The sequence below is a fragment of the Lampris incognitus genome, chromosome 13, assembly GCF_029633865.1.
Source record: "Lampris incognitus isolate fLamInc1 chromosome 13, fLamInc1.hap2, whole genome shotgun sequence".
Taxonomy (NCBI): domain Eukaryota; kingdom Metazoa; phylum Chordata; class Actinopteri; order Lampriformes; family Lampridae; genus Lampris; species Lampris incognitus.
In genome coordinates this window covers 27,513,810-27,529,950 of record NC_079223.1, presented here as the reverse complement: position 1 = coordinate 27,529,950, position 16,141 = coordinate 27,513,810, and the positions used below count along the sequence as shown (strand labels likewise).

Here is a 16,141-nt window from a genome sequence, read left to right as displayed (position 1 = left end):
GAGAAACGGAAAAACACAGGAATTACTTTTCAGGGATTACCACTTTTTTTAAAGGGAATACTAACATTTGCTGTAAATGGACACTACCTGCTTTAGTATTACCAGTCCCCATTAAATGGAGGAATCAGCCTAAGACAATATTTCCATTTACTTGGTTTGAAATAATGCAATAATTTCTTTACATGAATGGTCTATATATAGTGCATAAGCTCTGCTAGTGTCTCCTGCCTGATGTCAGCTGTCTGATTATGTTCTCTGTGCGTATTTTTTCATTCTTTACGTGTCACTGTAGAACTTTAGATTACTTCAGCAACCCTGGTTCTCTGAGTAGCATGAGTGAGACGTCTCACTATGGGATACGCCACTTCACGTATTCACAGAGGCACTTGTACCATTACACCAGCCCTGACTGGCTGGCAGTCATGACGTCTGCGTCAGGGCCCTGCGCCTTATATATGACTGACGCAGCATCACTCGTCATTCAAAACAAGCACACCTCTTCTCGCTTCACCCCAGCAGCAAGAAGGGTGGTCTGGTGAGACAGCTCACTCATGCTACTCAGAGAACCAGGGTTACGGAAGTAACCTGAAGTTTTCTTTCATAGCATTCGTTTCGATGTCTCACTATGGGATATGGAGACTCCCGTATTGCCATACAAGCTTATCTCAATGACTGACCACCAGCCGCCCCCCAAACAAAGAGGTGTGTGGGTGAGGCAGGCAGATCCATTGAGGAACATACGCTCAGGACAGCATGAGCAAGGCTTGAAGATGTAACATCCAATTTATAAAACCTTGCCAATGTGAGGGGTGATAACCAGCTAGCTGAAGCACAGATATCCTGGATAGAGACCCCCAAAACAGGGCCCAAGAGGTCGCAAGACTCCGAGCAAAGTGTGCCTGCAACCCAGCTGGAACGTGATAGCATCCACTATCCAGTGAGAAAGTCTCTGTTTGGTGATGGGCTTGCTGCCCCTGTGGGGTTTAGCCCAGGCCACAAAAAACTGATCCCCTTTCCTGAAGGCCTTTGTTCTCTCCACGTACATAAGTGTGTAAAGCGCAAACTGGGCACAACATATGCAGCCGCTGCTGCTCTGCAGAGCTGTGAGGAGGCGGCTGAAAAGCTGCCAGGTCCACTGGCAAGCATAGATTGACCACTTTAGGGACAAAAGCAGGATTAGGCTTCAAGGTCATCCCAAGGTTCCCCAGGGTGAACTGCATACAAGCAGGATGCACAGATAGAGCACGAATATCACTCACATGCTTAGCCGTAGCTAAAGCCAAAAACAAAGCCACCTTAAGAGACAACATTTTCATGTCTATGTGTTTGAGTGGCTCAAAGGGATGATTGGTGAGGGCCTCCAAATCTACAGTCAAATCCCAGGAGGGTGACATAGGCTTAGAGCTGGGTAACAGTCTCCGTGCACCCTTCATAAACTGAGAAACAAGGGGATGCTGGCCTGCCGTAGTAGTGCTGCTGTCTCATCAGCAGCACTACTACAACGAGATGCCAAGCCACTACCAGAACTGGCCCCGGGCGGGATCCACCATACACATGCAAACGAGACATGTATGGGAGCCTGCCATAGTGATGCACAAGAGAGACGAACCACGTTCATACACCGTACAGACACCTGCAGAAAAGACATTCAGAGGGAACAGCTGCCATCTGAGGAAGATACACCCGAGTTTGTGCAGAGACACTGACCCTGACGAACATCTATATCCCACCCCAGGCCTGTGTTAAAGAGGCATTAAAACACCTGGCTGATCAAGTTACAAACATCGAGCAAAAATATAGACTTCCTACTCATTATTCTTGGGGATTTTAACAGAGCAAACCTCAGCCACAAACTGCCAAAATACAGACAACATGTTAAATGTCCCACCAGAGACAAAAACTTTCTGGATAAGTGCTACGAAGCTGGGAGAAAACACTACACTACACAATATTAAAGGACAACAATCACTCTGTCCCCCGTGCAGCCCTGGGCCTCTCTGATCACTGTCTGATTATCTTATCCCAACCCACTGGCAGAAACTAAAATCTGCAAAGCCTGTGGTTAAAACTGTGAGGAAATGGACCAATGAGTCAAAACGAGCTCCAGCCTGCCTCGACTGCACTGACGGGAGTTTTTTGAGGCTGCATCTACAGACCTGGATGAACTTACTGACACTGTGACATCTTACATCAGCTTTTATGAGGACATGTGTGTACCCACCAAAACCTTCTGTACCTTTAACAACCATAAGCTCTGGTTTTCAGCTAAACTCTGGCAGCTTCATCAGGCCAAAGGGGAAGCCTCCAGGAGTGGAGATAGGATCCGGTATAACAAAGCCAGAAATACACTCACAAAGGAAATCAGTGGCAAAAAGGTGCTACTCTGAAAAGTTGAAAAACAGTTTTTCTGCCAATAACCCATCATCAGTCTGAAGTGATGATGGGTCATTAAAGACATTACTAACTACAGGAGACCATCCCCCCACAATGCAGGGAACCATCAACTGGCTGACAACCTAAATGGGTTTTACTGGAGGTTTGAAAAGCAAACTTTCACAGCCCTCCCCCACTCCGGCCACAATACACAGCCAACTGCACTCTCTGCCAACCACTCCCTCTTCCCAACCGAACCCCCACTCGCACTCAGAATCTGTGCCAGCTCTTCCAGAGACAGAAAACCAGGAAAGCACCGGTACTGGATAGCGTGCCACACTCCTGTCTTAAAGTCTGTGCTGACCAGCTGGCCCCCATTTTCACACTGATCACTGAAGCTGTGTGAAGTCCCCTCCTGCTTAAAGAGCCCCACTATCATCCCGGTCCCCAAGAAACCCCGTATCACAGGATTAAATCACTACAGGGTCATTGCCCTAACATCTGCAGTTATGAAATCCTTTGAGACACTGGTGTTGGCCCACCTGAAGGAAGTCACAGGCCCCCTGCTTGACACCCTGCAGTTTGCCAACCAAGCAAATAGGTCAGTGGATGATGCTATCAACATGGGATTGCACTACATCTTCCAACACCTCGACTCTCCAGAGACATATGCAAGGGTCCTATTTGTGGACTTCAGCTCAGCGTTCAACACCATCATCCCAGATAGCCTCTACTCCAAACTCACCCGGCTCACTGTACCCGCCCCCATCTGCTAGTCGATTAAAAACTTCCTGACAGGCAGGAGGCAGCTGGTAAGGCTGGGAAAAATTACATCCAGCACCTGGACAATCAGCACTAGTGCCCCCCAGGGATATGTGCTCTCTCCTCTACTCTTCTCCCTCTACACAAATAACTGCACCTCAGGTGACCCGTCTGTTAAACTCCTGAAGTTTGCGGACGACACAACAATCATTGCCTTATCCAGGATGGTGATGAGTTTGCATATAGACGGGAGGTTGAACAGCTGGCCCACTGGTGCGGCTATAATAACTTGGGAGCTGCACGCACTCAAAACAGTGGAGATGACAGTGGACTTAAGGAGTAGTCCCCCAACACTGCCTCTTCCCTCCCCATACTCAACTGCATGGTGTCTACGGTGAAAACCTACAGATTTCTGGGTTCCACAATCTCCCAGGACCCAAGGTGGGCATCCAACATAGACACAATCATCAAAAAGGCCCAGCAGATGATGTTCTTTCTCCGCCAGATCAAGAAATTCAACCTGCCTCAGGAACTGCTGATTCAGTTCTACACTGCAATAATCCAGTCTGTCCTCTGCACATCCATCACTGTCTGGTTTGGTTCGGCCCCCAAACAGGACAGGGACAGACTACAACGGGCAGTTAGGTCGGCAGAGAAAATCATTGGTGCCAACCTGCCCTCCATTCAGGACTTATACATCTCCAGAGTCAGGACTTATAATACATCTCCAGTCAGGAAACGGGAAGTCAACATCACTGCGGACACATAACATCCTGGTTACAATCTGTTCCAACTCCTCCCCTCTGACAGGCACCACAGAGCAGTGTATCCCAAAACAACCAGATATAAAACAGTTTCTTTCCGTGGGCTGTCATTCAAATTAACGCTTAACACTGCAATAAATCCAACCATTTTGTTTATATACTGTACTGTACATTGTACATATACTGTTTCGGTCTGTCATGTACATCTACCTAAGGCATGTATGTGGGAACCTGCTAACATCTATTTCAGCATCTCTGATATATTCTCTGCACCATTGCACCTTTTCACCTCTTATTTTGCCTGTTTAAGTCAATCCTTGTGTATATATCTGAAGATTGCTGTGTTGTAGTGCTGTTATTCTATGTTAAGTACACTGAGAGAGCCACGAAACCAGAGTCAAATTCAATGTATGTGCAAACCTACATAGCCAATAAACATGATTCTGACCTTACTCTACTACTACTACTACTTTCGGCTGCTCCCGTTAGGGGTCGCCACAGCGGATCATCCGTTTCCATTTCTTCCTGTCTTTTGCATCTTCCTCTGTCACACCAGCTACCTGCATGTCTTCCCTCACCACATCCATAAACCTGCTCTTTGGCCTTCCTCTTTTCCTCTTTCCTGGCAGCTCCATATTCAGTATCCTTCTCCCAATATATCCAGCATCTCTCCTCCACACATGTCCAAGCCATCTCATTCTTGCCTCTCTTGCTTTGTCTCCAAACCGTCCAACCTGAGCGGTCCCTCTAATATAGTCGTTCCTATTCCTGTCCTTCTTCGTTACTCCCAGTGAAAATCTTAGCATCTTCAACTCTGCCATCTCCAGCTCTGCCTCCTGTCTTTTTGTCAGTGCCACTGTCTCCAAACCATATAACAGCTGGTCTCACAACCATCTTGTAAACCTTCCCTTTAACTTTTGCTGGTACCCTTCTGTTGCAAATCACTCCTGACACTCTTCTCCACCCACTCCACCCTGCCTGCACTCTTTTCTTCACCTCTCTACTGCACTCTCGGTTACTTTGGACAGTTGATCCCAAGTATTCTGACCTTACTCTGATTAGATCAAAACATTAAGTCAGAATAATGCTTTTGTTGGTTAATGATGCTATGGTTAGCTTGAATGTTAATGTACCCAGGTTGTATGATATATCGGTCCCTTTCTCAAGTACCCTGTGATCATTTGGAGAACCTGTTCAATTCTAAACACCTGGGCTGTTGAATTAACTTTCCATTAGTTAACCGGCCCCTCTGACCTCTAGTCAACCACAGACAAACAGTGAACAATTAAACATACTAACTTCAATTACTGGTGTTGTTGTTACAGTGTTGTAGTCGAGTCACTAAACCTCGAGTCCGAGTCGAGTCTCGAGTCCCCAGTGTTCGAGTCCAAGTCCAAGTCCGAGTCACCAAAGAAAAGTCGAGTCAAGTCCGAGTCGAGTCCCCATTACCTGAGTCCGAGTCGAGTCCCTATTACCCTAGTCCGAGTCCGAGTCATCAAGGTTGAGTCTGAGTCGAGTTCCAAGATGGCTCCAGTGATCCACTCGGGCACAGTCAAAGATCTGACATACAAATAAAAACGGTCTACATTAAACATAAATGACACAGCTGTCACCATTTTAAAGGGAGTTTAATTACTTTGTAACACGATAGCCAAACAAATGCACACCCACACACTCGCACACATGCACGCGCAAGCATGCGCGCACACACACATTTTTAGAACAGTCTGAATTTCTTTGACATTCTGAACATTGGATGTGCTTCAAAACAGCTGGATAGCTGTGAATAGCATGATATTAGCAAATGGTGGAAACAGTATACAGAAGTAAGTTCCACAGCATACAATACAATCATAAAAACTAGTCAAAAGACATTGTCTCTCAGGAATAGTTGGGAACAAAAGGCTGGTGGCACTAGTTTTAAGCATACACGTTGCATACAAGCATACAAGATCTGACAGCATGGAACTACTCAACCTTGCACGGTGAGGCCTCATCAAAATGCCTCCATGACTAAATACCCTTTCAATGGGCGCACTGGAGGCAGGGATAGAGAATACCTGTGTGGCAATCTGATAGAGGGTAGGGAATTTGGATTTGTTTTGCTGCCAAAACCTGAGGCACGGGACTGAGTCAGAGTCCTGCTCAGCGATCAAGTCGAGGTATGCAGTCAACTGAGCCTGGCCAGACGGCTTCTTCTCGGTGGAGGAGGGAGTCCTCCTATAGTGGGAGAACATTCTCAACTGCTTCTCAGGAGGAGACTCTGAAAGTTCACCTTCCCCTGGTCCTGTTGCTTCCGCTGCATCTGCTGTTGATACCGCTTGCTTGTCACCCTCTGCCTTTATATACTCTGAAATGAGAGGGGGGCATGGGGGACTCATTACAAATATGTTATTGACTAGGCCTACATGACAAATGACATGTCTATGTGCTTTATTGTAACACCTTCAATGATATAAACATCACAACAATCAAATAGTTAATCACTTAACTAACATTAATCAAAACATTTCTCACCTTTGATCTCAGTCTTCAGCACATCTTTGATGTCACTGTCCAGCTGCACATCATGTTCTAGCCACTGGAAGCCAAATGCTGGGTCCAACACAGATGCTATGACGTAGGCATTGGTGAAAGGAAATTTGGTGGGGCCTCTTCCTTCAGCTGGCTCACATCCTGGTATCTTGACTGCACTGAAAACCTCTGCAAACCTTGTTTTCAAGGAGCTCTCCAGAGCTCTCACCAGAGGCCCACAGTATCTGGCTTTTCCTCTTATTTCCTGCAGGTGACAGCGCAGAGTGAGGACACAGGGCACAATCACACTGACGGTGACAGTAGTCTCACCCTGAATTAGGTTGGTTGCCTCTAAGAACGGATCAAGAACTTCGATCAGTTCTTTAAGCTGAGCATACTCTCGCGGGGATAAGATAAGGCTTTTGTGCCCCTCTGATTCCAACACACTGGACAGCTTTTGCATGTCTAAATGCACATAAGCCTTCACCTGCTTCAGAGTGGAATTCCATCATGTGGCATTCGCTGTTGGAATTGTTGCATCACCAAAACACGCTTCAAAGCAGTCTTTAAACGAGGTGCCACTGTGGAGGAGGTTGGCTGCACGGGATAGCTTTGCTAGGGTGCTTGACAGCCCACTGGTGTCTTTCAGACCATCTTTTATGATCAACTGCAGTGAATGTGTGAAGCATGATAGTCTCTGCATCTTACAGTTCTCAGCCTAAGTGTCATTGACTGTCTGTTGATCTTCTGGCATCAGGTCTTGCCATATTTCATCATCCTCCTCAAATGTGCTGGGATCATGAGCTTCAGCATCACAAGGATCCTCTAGGGGAAAGCTGGCCTGGAAAGCTTTTCTCATGTTGGATGCATTGTCAGTTATGACAAAGTTGATCTTGTCCTTAATCAGGTATTCTTCAGCACAGCATTCAAACATCATTGCAATCTTCTCTCCTGAGTGTTTCCCATGCACTCTTTTGCAGGAAAGAAGATATGACTGAAGGCTGAGTTCCTGTTTTTTTTATCCATTGCCACTGTGTGTGCTGTCACTCCAAGGAATGACTGCATCTTTCGATCACTCCAAATGTCTGTGGTAACAGCAACACTCGATGCTTCTGCCAGCTGGTTCTTTATCTGTTCTTTCTTGACTTCCAACATTCCTGGAATGGTCACAGAGGAAATTGTGGATCTTGCTATAGGCCGGTACTTAGGGTCCAGGACATGCAGGAAGTGCTTGAAGTCCTCGTTGTCAATGATGGAGAGTGGCAAGCAGCACTTAATGATTAGATCTTTTACAAGGGCATCACTTATAGCCTTCTGACGTGGATGTTTGAGGTCGTACATCCTTTGCTGTCCATCATTTAAAAATGATGTGATAGTCTTCTGACCTGGAGCAGCTGGCATCACATCTGAAGCAGTGGAGGCAAAGTATTCTTGGAACCTAGGGGAAGATAGGATACACACTTTAGCTTGCTGATGCCAAACTGTTTCAAGTAATCTTTCTTACAGCAAAAAATGTGTAACGTTATAGCTATAACAATATGCAATAACAATACAAATGTTACACATTATACACATAGTTGTTTGAACCATAACCAGTTAAGTTACATATTTAGTTATCTATATAACTAACATTACCATATTAGTAGATTAACTAATGTAAGCTAGCTGGATAAATGAAAAGTATGAGAAAATATACATAATTTATGAGACTAACAGGACAGGGATTAATTAGCAAAACCCAGTCATTTAATTATTGATTTAAGTATGTTACATGCTACCTAGCTGAGCTTTAACTCTCTATCCTCCGTGAGTCTGTATGTTTATTCTGTATGGGTCAGGGAGGGTGTGATTTTGTTAGAAGATAGAGCCAGTTCATAGTACTGTTCAAAAGCTATGTCGCGCATGTCTATTTTTAGAATTTGGCACACCCAATGCTGCATATATGCAAAGAAAAATATCCCCATATTTACAGTAGCCTATGCGGTGTCACCAATCACCATACGGTTCGCTAGTTTCCGGTACATCGGGGGGGCGGGGGGGGGGGGGATGCCACATCCGTCAAATCTTGTACCGTCTCCAGTTCTCAAGAAAACCAGTGGCGGCATCCACATTAGCTTTCTTCAATTAGTCCATTTAGCGAGTAATAGCCTACAATTATTTTTATTTGCATTGTAAAGTTGTGTACATTTTATCAACATTATTTGTGGATGCATATAGGCTAGACTTCTTCCTTCTCCGCACTTGGAGAATATTCATGGCGGAGATCTGCCATGTGCGGATTTGTTATTGCTAGTTAAGATTAATGCTAACATGGTAGTTCAGAGTGGTGTGTTTTTTCCGTTAAGTGTATGCTACTTGGTAATTAGCTAAATGATAAATAAGAAAAATCCGTTTTAATCTCCCTATAACACGAAGACGCTGTGTGTTACTTACCAACTCATCATTAGTGAGATCGATGGCACGCTCGTGCCGAAAGCGAACCGTACTGTGACTTTTCTGTGCAATGCTGCATTAGCATTCTAACAGTAACGTTACTTAACTTACCTATACAATTTCACTTGGTTCTAGTGATATGATGTACCCGCCACACCACCTAACCCAACGGTTCTAGTGACATGATATACCCGCCATACCACCGAACCCAACATCTTGGACCAGTGGTTGAGTTACTTCAGAGGCTATTGTTACCATAGCTAGATAGCTAGCTAGCTAACGTTAACTGATCACCAACCATATCATCAACTGACTGCATATCACTTACTTTTCTGGGTGCATCCTTGACAGATGTCTGTTGAAGTTTGAGGTTGTCCCGGTCTTCTCCTCAATAGCTCGTTTACATATCGAACATCTAGCAGTGATCTTGCTGGAATTTGTTGTAAAATCTGTGTAAGCAAAGAGCACTATTCGGGGCGTCTCTTTAGGCATCTTCGCGCTACTGAACATGACGGTATGCACGCCACGTGAATCCGCATGTAGGTGGAACACACGTGCCTGCCCTTACACGAAATTGAATAATGTTACAGTATTAATATAGCTATCAATATATTTTAATAGGGCCTATTATTTTAAAAAAATCTAACAAAAACAGTCTTTATTAATTAAAATGTCAGAGTCCGGGTCTCCAACTTCCGAGTCCGAATGCAGTAAATTCGCGAGTCCGAGTCCGAGTCATCAGTGCTCAAGTCCAAGTCGAGTCACGAGTCATGAAAATCAGGACTCGAGTCGGACTCGAGTCCGAGTCCTGGACTCGAGTACTACAACACTGTGTTGTTAATATTTGTAATTGTAGTAGTATTAAGGATTAGTATGAGTATTCGTGTTAACATGACTCATATTAATAAAGTTGTAGTATCAGAACAAAGGACAGAAGCTGCTCTTACATTGAGCTCCTCCAGTCTGTCGATTGTGTTCTTCGCGTCCAGCAGTTTGTTGGTCAACTCCACAATCTCCTGGTCCATTGTCTTCTTGTCCCTCTCCACTTTCCGTAGCTGTAGGGTGTCATGTTAAAAGAGCATGTGTCAATCAAGAGCTAGATGACCAATGAGCAGATGACCCAGTGTTGTAATGAGAGTGGGCGGCTCCTCTGTGTTAGCCGGCAAAGCTAAACAGATGCAAGTGTGAAGCGCTGGAGCCAGGAGACCAATGCAAAACTGCCTTGCTTCTTAGAATTTGAAAAATGTTTAACTGTTCAACACGCTAAAAAACTCACTAAGCTCCCAGCGTTAACATGAATACCCAACAGCATCTCCTTTACATATGTAAACAAGGGAAAGCAGCCAAGAGCTATGTGTATGTGTTAGCTGCAACAGCATAGCCTGTAAAAGATATAACCACAGCCACCATAAATACACCCCACCTAATCTGACCTCCATTAACATGCACACAGCAGCAAAGCAGAGCCGCACAGAACAATCTAGAAGCAACTTTTAGACTACAAACAGAAAAGAAAAACAACAGAAGAAGACAGCAGAACAGAATTAAAAGGATGAAAAAATTGAGGGAAAGGGGAATGGAAAAACATTCACTTTCAGTGGAATGATGGATGGACATGACAGCAGGACAGAGGAGAAGGGGAGGACTTGGAGGGAGAACAACAATAAAACGCAACTGCAAACACCCAAGTCTGACTGACGGCAGCCTGATGAAGAGGAGAGGGAAGATGAAGATGGAGTCAGTCCGTCGCAGAGCAGCATGAGGAGAGAGAGAGAGAAAGAGGTAGAGATGAACACAACAATATGAGAGAAAGATGGCTGGTGAAGATGACAGAGGAGCAACACACAACATGAAATCCACACTGAGCCTTCGGTACAACTAGTTATGCTAATCTGCTACTTGCTAATAAAGCTAATCATGGCTGCTGGGTCCCATGATGCACCATGTCTCCCTGCACCATGCCCAATCTCCTGGCTTTATTTCTAGTGTATTAAAATGACCCATCATGTGTAAAGACACACATACTTAACTTTTTGTTTGATCATTTAGCCTGAAGAATTTAATGACAATGTCATCTTGTATGAGCTCTTAGCTAATAAGGACTAAAATTTCAATTTTATATCACAATCTCTATTTTTACAACAGGCTACCCAAATGAGCTGGGCTCCACTTCCCTTTTATTTTCTAAAGATTTTTTTTGGCATTTTCTGCCTTTTTATTAGATAGCAATAGTCAAGAGAGATAGGAAAGGCAGGGGTGAGAGAGGGGATGTCACGCAGCAAAGGGCCTGAGACGGATTCGAACCCAGGCCGATGTGGGAAGGCCTCAGCCTTATGTAGTACACGCTCTACCAGGTGAGCTACCGGGGTGCCCCCAGTTCCTTTAGTTCCCTTTTATTTCAACAACACATTTCCAATCCATACACAGACCATTTGGAAAGTGACAGAGCGCTAATTGTATTTTTTCACTGAGCGACCCAGAAGTTTGCTCCTTCAGCTCTGTCTGTATGAGAAAACAAATAGGATTTTTGTTTAATGGCTGAAATAAAGTCAGTGGTTGACACAAGAGGAAGAGATTTGGGTTTTTTGTTTCATGAAATAATCTTCATTAATGACAAATAATTTAAATATGCTTGAGATAATTGTACGATGCAGCAGGGTGGGGCAGTGGTTAGTGCAGTCGCCTCACAGCAAGAAGGTCCTGGGTTCGAGCTCCGGGGTAGTCCAACCTTGGGGGTCATCCCGAGTCGTCCTCTGTGTGGAGTTTGCATGTTCCCCCCATGTCTGCATGGGTTTCCTCTGGGTGCTCCGGTTTCCTCCCACAGTCCAAAGACATGTGGGTTAGGTGAACTGGCCATATTGTCCCTAGATGTGAATGTGTGTGTCGGCCCTGTGATGGCCTGGCGGCCTTTCCAGGGTGTCTCCCTGCCGGCTGCCCAATGACTGCTGGATAAGCAGTTTTGATAATGGATGGATGGATTGATAATTGTAAGATAATAATTGCAAGATAACAATACTGATATATATCCTGTGGTGTCAATTCAGGAGATTTGTTGAAACAATTTTAATACTTATAAAAATGTCTGAGGTTCCTGTCAGGAATTTACCCTGATAACATTTACTTGACTTCTGCCCCATCGGTTAAGTTAAACTTACATGAAGGAAGCTATGCCATACAGACCTGAGTCATAGACTGCATATTGGATATGGCCACATGTGAAACTTGACCTATTCAAAAGAAGTCTTTCCATCCATCCATTATCCACACTGCTTATCCTGCTCTCAGGGTCATAGGGATGCCAGAGCCTTTCCCAGCAGTCATTGGGCAGCAAGTGGGGACACACCCTGGACAGGCTGCCAGGCCATCACAGGGCCTGGATGGATGGATAAAGATGTCTTTATGCATCAATAATCCAGGTAAGTAAATCACAGAAAGTTGAACCAGTTCATCTGGACACAACATTATAGAGAGAGAGAGGTCAGTTGAGACTGAAAAGGTCCCTTAGATGAGTGACGAAATGTTTCTCTCTCAATAAACATTTTGTCCTGATGAACTGATTCAACTTTCTGTGAATAACTATACAAAAGATGTTTCCACGTGGGGTTTATCTTTAAAAAAAAAAGAGACACAAATGGGAACAGGGTTTGCTGTGAGGTACAGCATGAATGCAGTGGCTCAGGTGCGACTGCATAGGGGAATTAAACCTGCGGCGGCTGGTTGGAGGACGACCTACCACATTCTGACCACACTCGTAACCTTTATCCTAGACTTTGTTTATGGGAAATCTATAAGGGGCCAGGGGCCATTCCGTTTGTTGTTGATTGGTAATTGACAGATTGCAGGATGAATGTGATCAACTGCTTCCACACAAAACAAAACCAATCATCAATTATTAATGCATTAATAATTGATGATTAACATTAATCCATATTAACATGCGTTTCCCCTACAAAGACACACACTACAATAAACATCAAATATTTATGCTAACAACAAACATCTATACGCACACACACACAAGCATCAAATGTGTGGGGGGGGTCCATTACCTCCATTCTCACCTCCTCTTTCACCCCATCACTTCTGCATGCTCCCTCCCTCTCCCAGTCTCTCCCCTAACCATTGTTCTCTCTCTCTCTCTCTCTCTCTCTCTCTCTCTCTCTCTCTCTCTCTCTCTCTCTCTCTCTCTCTCTCTCTCTCTCTCTCTCTCTCTCTCTCTCTCTCTCTCTCTCTCTCTCTCTCTCTCTCTCTCTCTCTCTCTCTCTCTCTCTCTCTCTCTCTCTCTCTCTCTCTCTCTCTCTCTCTCTCACATATATATATATCAAAGTAGTCGTAGGGGGGTGATGAACCCGTTAAGTCCCAGCCGGCAGTCTGATTACCGTCTCTGTGTCTTCTGGGGGCCCTCCACTACTAAAGGGCCCTCGGAGGCCTGCTGTCTGGCTAATTAGCAGTGTGAGAGGATAGGAGAGCTGCATAGGGGCTGAGTTGTGAATGAATACAAACTTTGGTCCACAGATATAAATGCATGTTTGCTAATATAACTACACATTCACGAGTTTATCCTGCACACATTTTCAGTAATAAACTGCTGATTTTATATCCACTCGCCACCGACACACTACAGCTCCCAATGCAGACATTAGAGTACACGTACGTACACACACACACACACACACACACACACACACACACACACACACACACACACACACACACACACACACACACACACACACACACACATTTTTCCCATTGATTCAAAACTGAAGGAACTCATGATGGAGCCAAGTCGGGTGTTGGCTTGGAAACAACTCCTCCATTAAACACTGTATAGAAGATAGGGTTAATGTGAAATGGCAGAATCCAAGTTGAAAAGGTAAAAGGTTACCAAGGCGTGAAGCTTCTCCTCCAGATCCTGATTGGCTCTCTGGGAGGCTGTATAGCTGTTCTGTAGTCTGGAAAGAGAGGAAGAGAAGAGAAGAGAAGAGAAGAGAAGAGAAGAGAAGAGAAGAGAAGAGAAGAGAAGAGAAGAGAAGAGAAGAGAAGAGAAGAGAGATTTGATTTTTTACCAATACTTTAATAAAAAATTCAAACTGTTACAAAGCAACAATAATAAACAGGACAAAAACCACCAGGGTCAGTAACACAAGATTCACAGAATCCAAATCATCTCAGTACACTCCCAAAGATCAGTGCATCATCCACAACACAGCAAAGCACATTTTTTGTAATACCACACACTGCAAAAAATTTCCAGAGTTTTCATCATCCTGTAATAATAAAAATTGACTTTTAAACGAGTTTTTAACATTTTTACAAACACAAAGACAGCAGCATCATCCCCAGCTTTTTCTATTCTGTTTCTTCTGCTCAGATACACGGCCATCTATTTGGATCTTTAAAAGAAAACTCAGAGGAATTCCCACTTTTTAAAAAGGGTCCTGCACAGTCCTTAAAATCTGGGGAAGCATTCGGTGAAGGGAAAACACCATTCTCATCAGAATGATGTTTTCCTCTAGTTTAACAACACTGAGCACCAAGATGTGAAAGTGGAGTTTATGCACCCTCACGGTCCAACAGCAAATGTTCACCCAAAACATGGGAGGAGGGATGTCTGTTTCATTCCAGTCAAAGACATTCTTCTGAAACTAACAGGGAAGGCAAGTCCACTCCAATCAAGCCATGCAAGAGAGCTCTACAGCATGGCCCCTGATGTAAAGGACTTCATAGAGCGCAAGCATGTCCGATGCCTGTTGCCCAATGCCCAAGTCATGCAGGTCAGACAAAAATCACCAGGCACTCTTTATTAGTTAGTTTTCTTAGTGTGTTGTCATCTCAGTCAGTTCAGTTCAGTTATGCATGACACCCCTAAAGGTATAGGCTGTCGACAAGGGACCTCCAGAGTTCTTGGTTATTAGATTTCTTTTGATGCTAGGTACATCCTAGTCTCTTGATGTCTGCCTGGAGATCCTGTTGCCAGTTGTTCCTTGGCTGGCTTCTTTTCCACTTCCCTTGAGAGTTCCATGTCAAAGCTTTTCTGTTCTCAATCAGTTGTTAGTAAAATTTACTTGAAAAAAACTTAAATTAGTTTTCACCTCCATCAGTTGTTTGTCAACACCGTCAGTTGTTTGTCAATACCGTCAGTAATTGCCAACACCATCAGATGAAGGTTTTTGTCCTTTTTCAAAGAAATAGGTTACTCTTTGTTCAATTTATAGTATATTAAAACACCAACTGAACTACATGCAATGATGTCTTCTTTGCCTAAGAACATTATGTTTAATATTAAAAATGAATATACAAAATTAAGGGATTTTGAAATTGGATTTTTCAAAATAGTGTGAAATCAGATCAAAACTGTATATAATGCATTTTATTGCTCAACTCTGTTTCAGAACACCATTGTTAGATACTTGAGGACTTTATACGCTTGTTGAATCAATCAATTTAAAATGTCATTATTTTTGGTGTGTCTGACGGAGTTGACACAAATCAAATTATGAAGTGAATAAATGTTAATTTTCATAAAAAGTGGTTTAATAAAAAACCTGTTCACTTATATGGTTTGTTAGATTAGACCTTTGTCTATAAATATATTCATTTCAAATTAATGTAGTATTAAAAAAAATAGAAGACCTAAAACATGTTTTCTCCCTTATCTCAAGAATCAGTGCTAGATTGTTGTCCATTGGTGATCACACTGGCCAAAGGAAGACAGTAAAATAGTTTAATCTCAGAGATGAAGGCATTGTCAAATCCAAATTTATTTAGGGTTGAAAACAAATATTGCCATTCAACCTGATCGAATGCTTTTTCAGCATCAAATGATACAACCATTTCAGGGGAGTGGCTCGGAGGGCAGTACATAATATTTAGTAATTTTCTCAAGTTTGAGCTGGAATGCCTATTTAAAATGAAACCTGTTTGGTCTGGAGATATAATCTGAGGCAAAATCTTCTCTAATCTAGCTGCTAGAATTTTAGCTAGTATTTTATAACCTACATTTAATAAGGAAATTGGACGGTATGAAGCACACTGAAGTGGGTCTTTATCCTTTTTTGGCAGAAGTTTATCAACGCTTGTTGTAAGGTTTGCGGAAGGCACCCCACTGACAGATTCATTAAACATGGCTTGAAGCAGGGGGAAAAGTTGGAAGCAATTTTTTTGTAAAATTCAGAGGTGAAGCCATCTGGTCCAGGTGTTTTATTATTTTGTAAGGATTTAATAGCTTCTAGAATTTCTGTCTCAGAAATCTCACCACCCGGTGAGCAGTTTTGTAGGACCGAGACTGAGGG

At 43.6% G+C, this 16,141-nt stretch overlaps 2 protein-coding genes across 2 annotated transcripts in view; both read right to left on the bottom strand.

Moving 5' to 3' along the window:
- tjap1 (tight junction associated protein 1 (peripheral)) overlaps positions 1–16,141 on the bottom strand; it is a 182,982-nt gene that overhangs the window by 27,379 nt on the left and 139,462 nt on the right. The window contains 2 exon segments of the mRNA XM_056291823.1: positions 9,794–9,901; positions 13,735–13,801. Coding sequence (XP_056147798.1) covers positions 9,794–9,901; positions 13,735–13,801 — 175 coding nt within the window.
- On the bottom strand, positions 5,570–6,935 carry LOC130122798 (uncharacterized). Its single transcript, XM_056291824.1, has 2 exons — positions 6,417–6,935; positions 5,570–6,249 (listed from the first exon to the last, which is right to left on the bottom strand). Exons 1-2 carry the CDS (start codon positions 6,874–6,876, stop codon positions 5,663–5,665), a joined length of 1,047 nt encoding a protein of 348 aa, XP_056147799.1. The 5' UTR covers positions 6,877–6,935; the 3' UTR covers positions 5,570–5,662.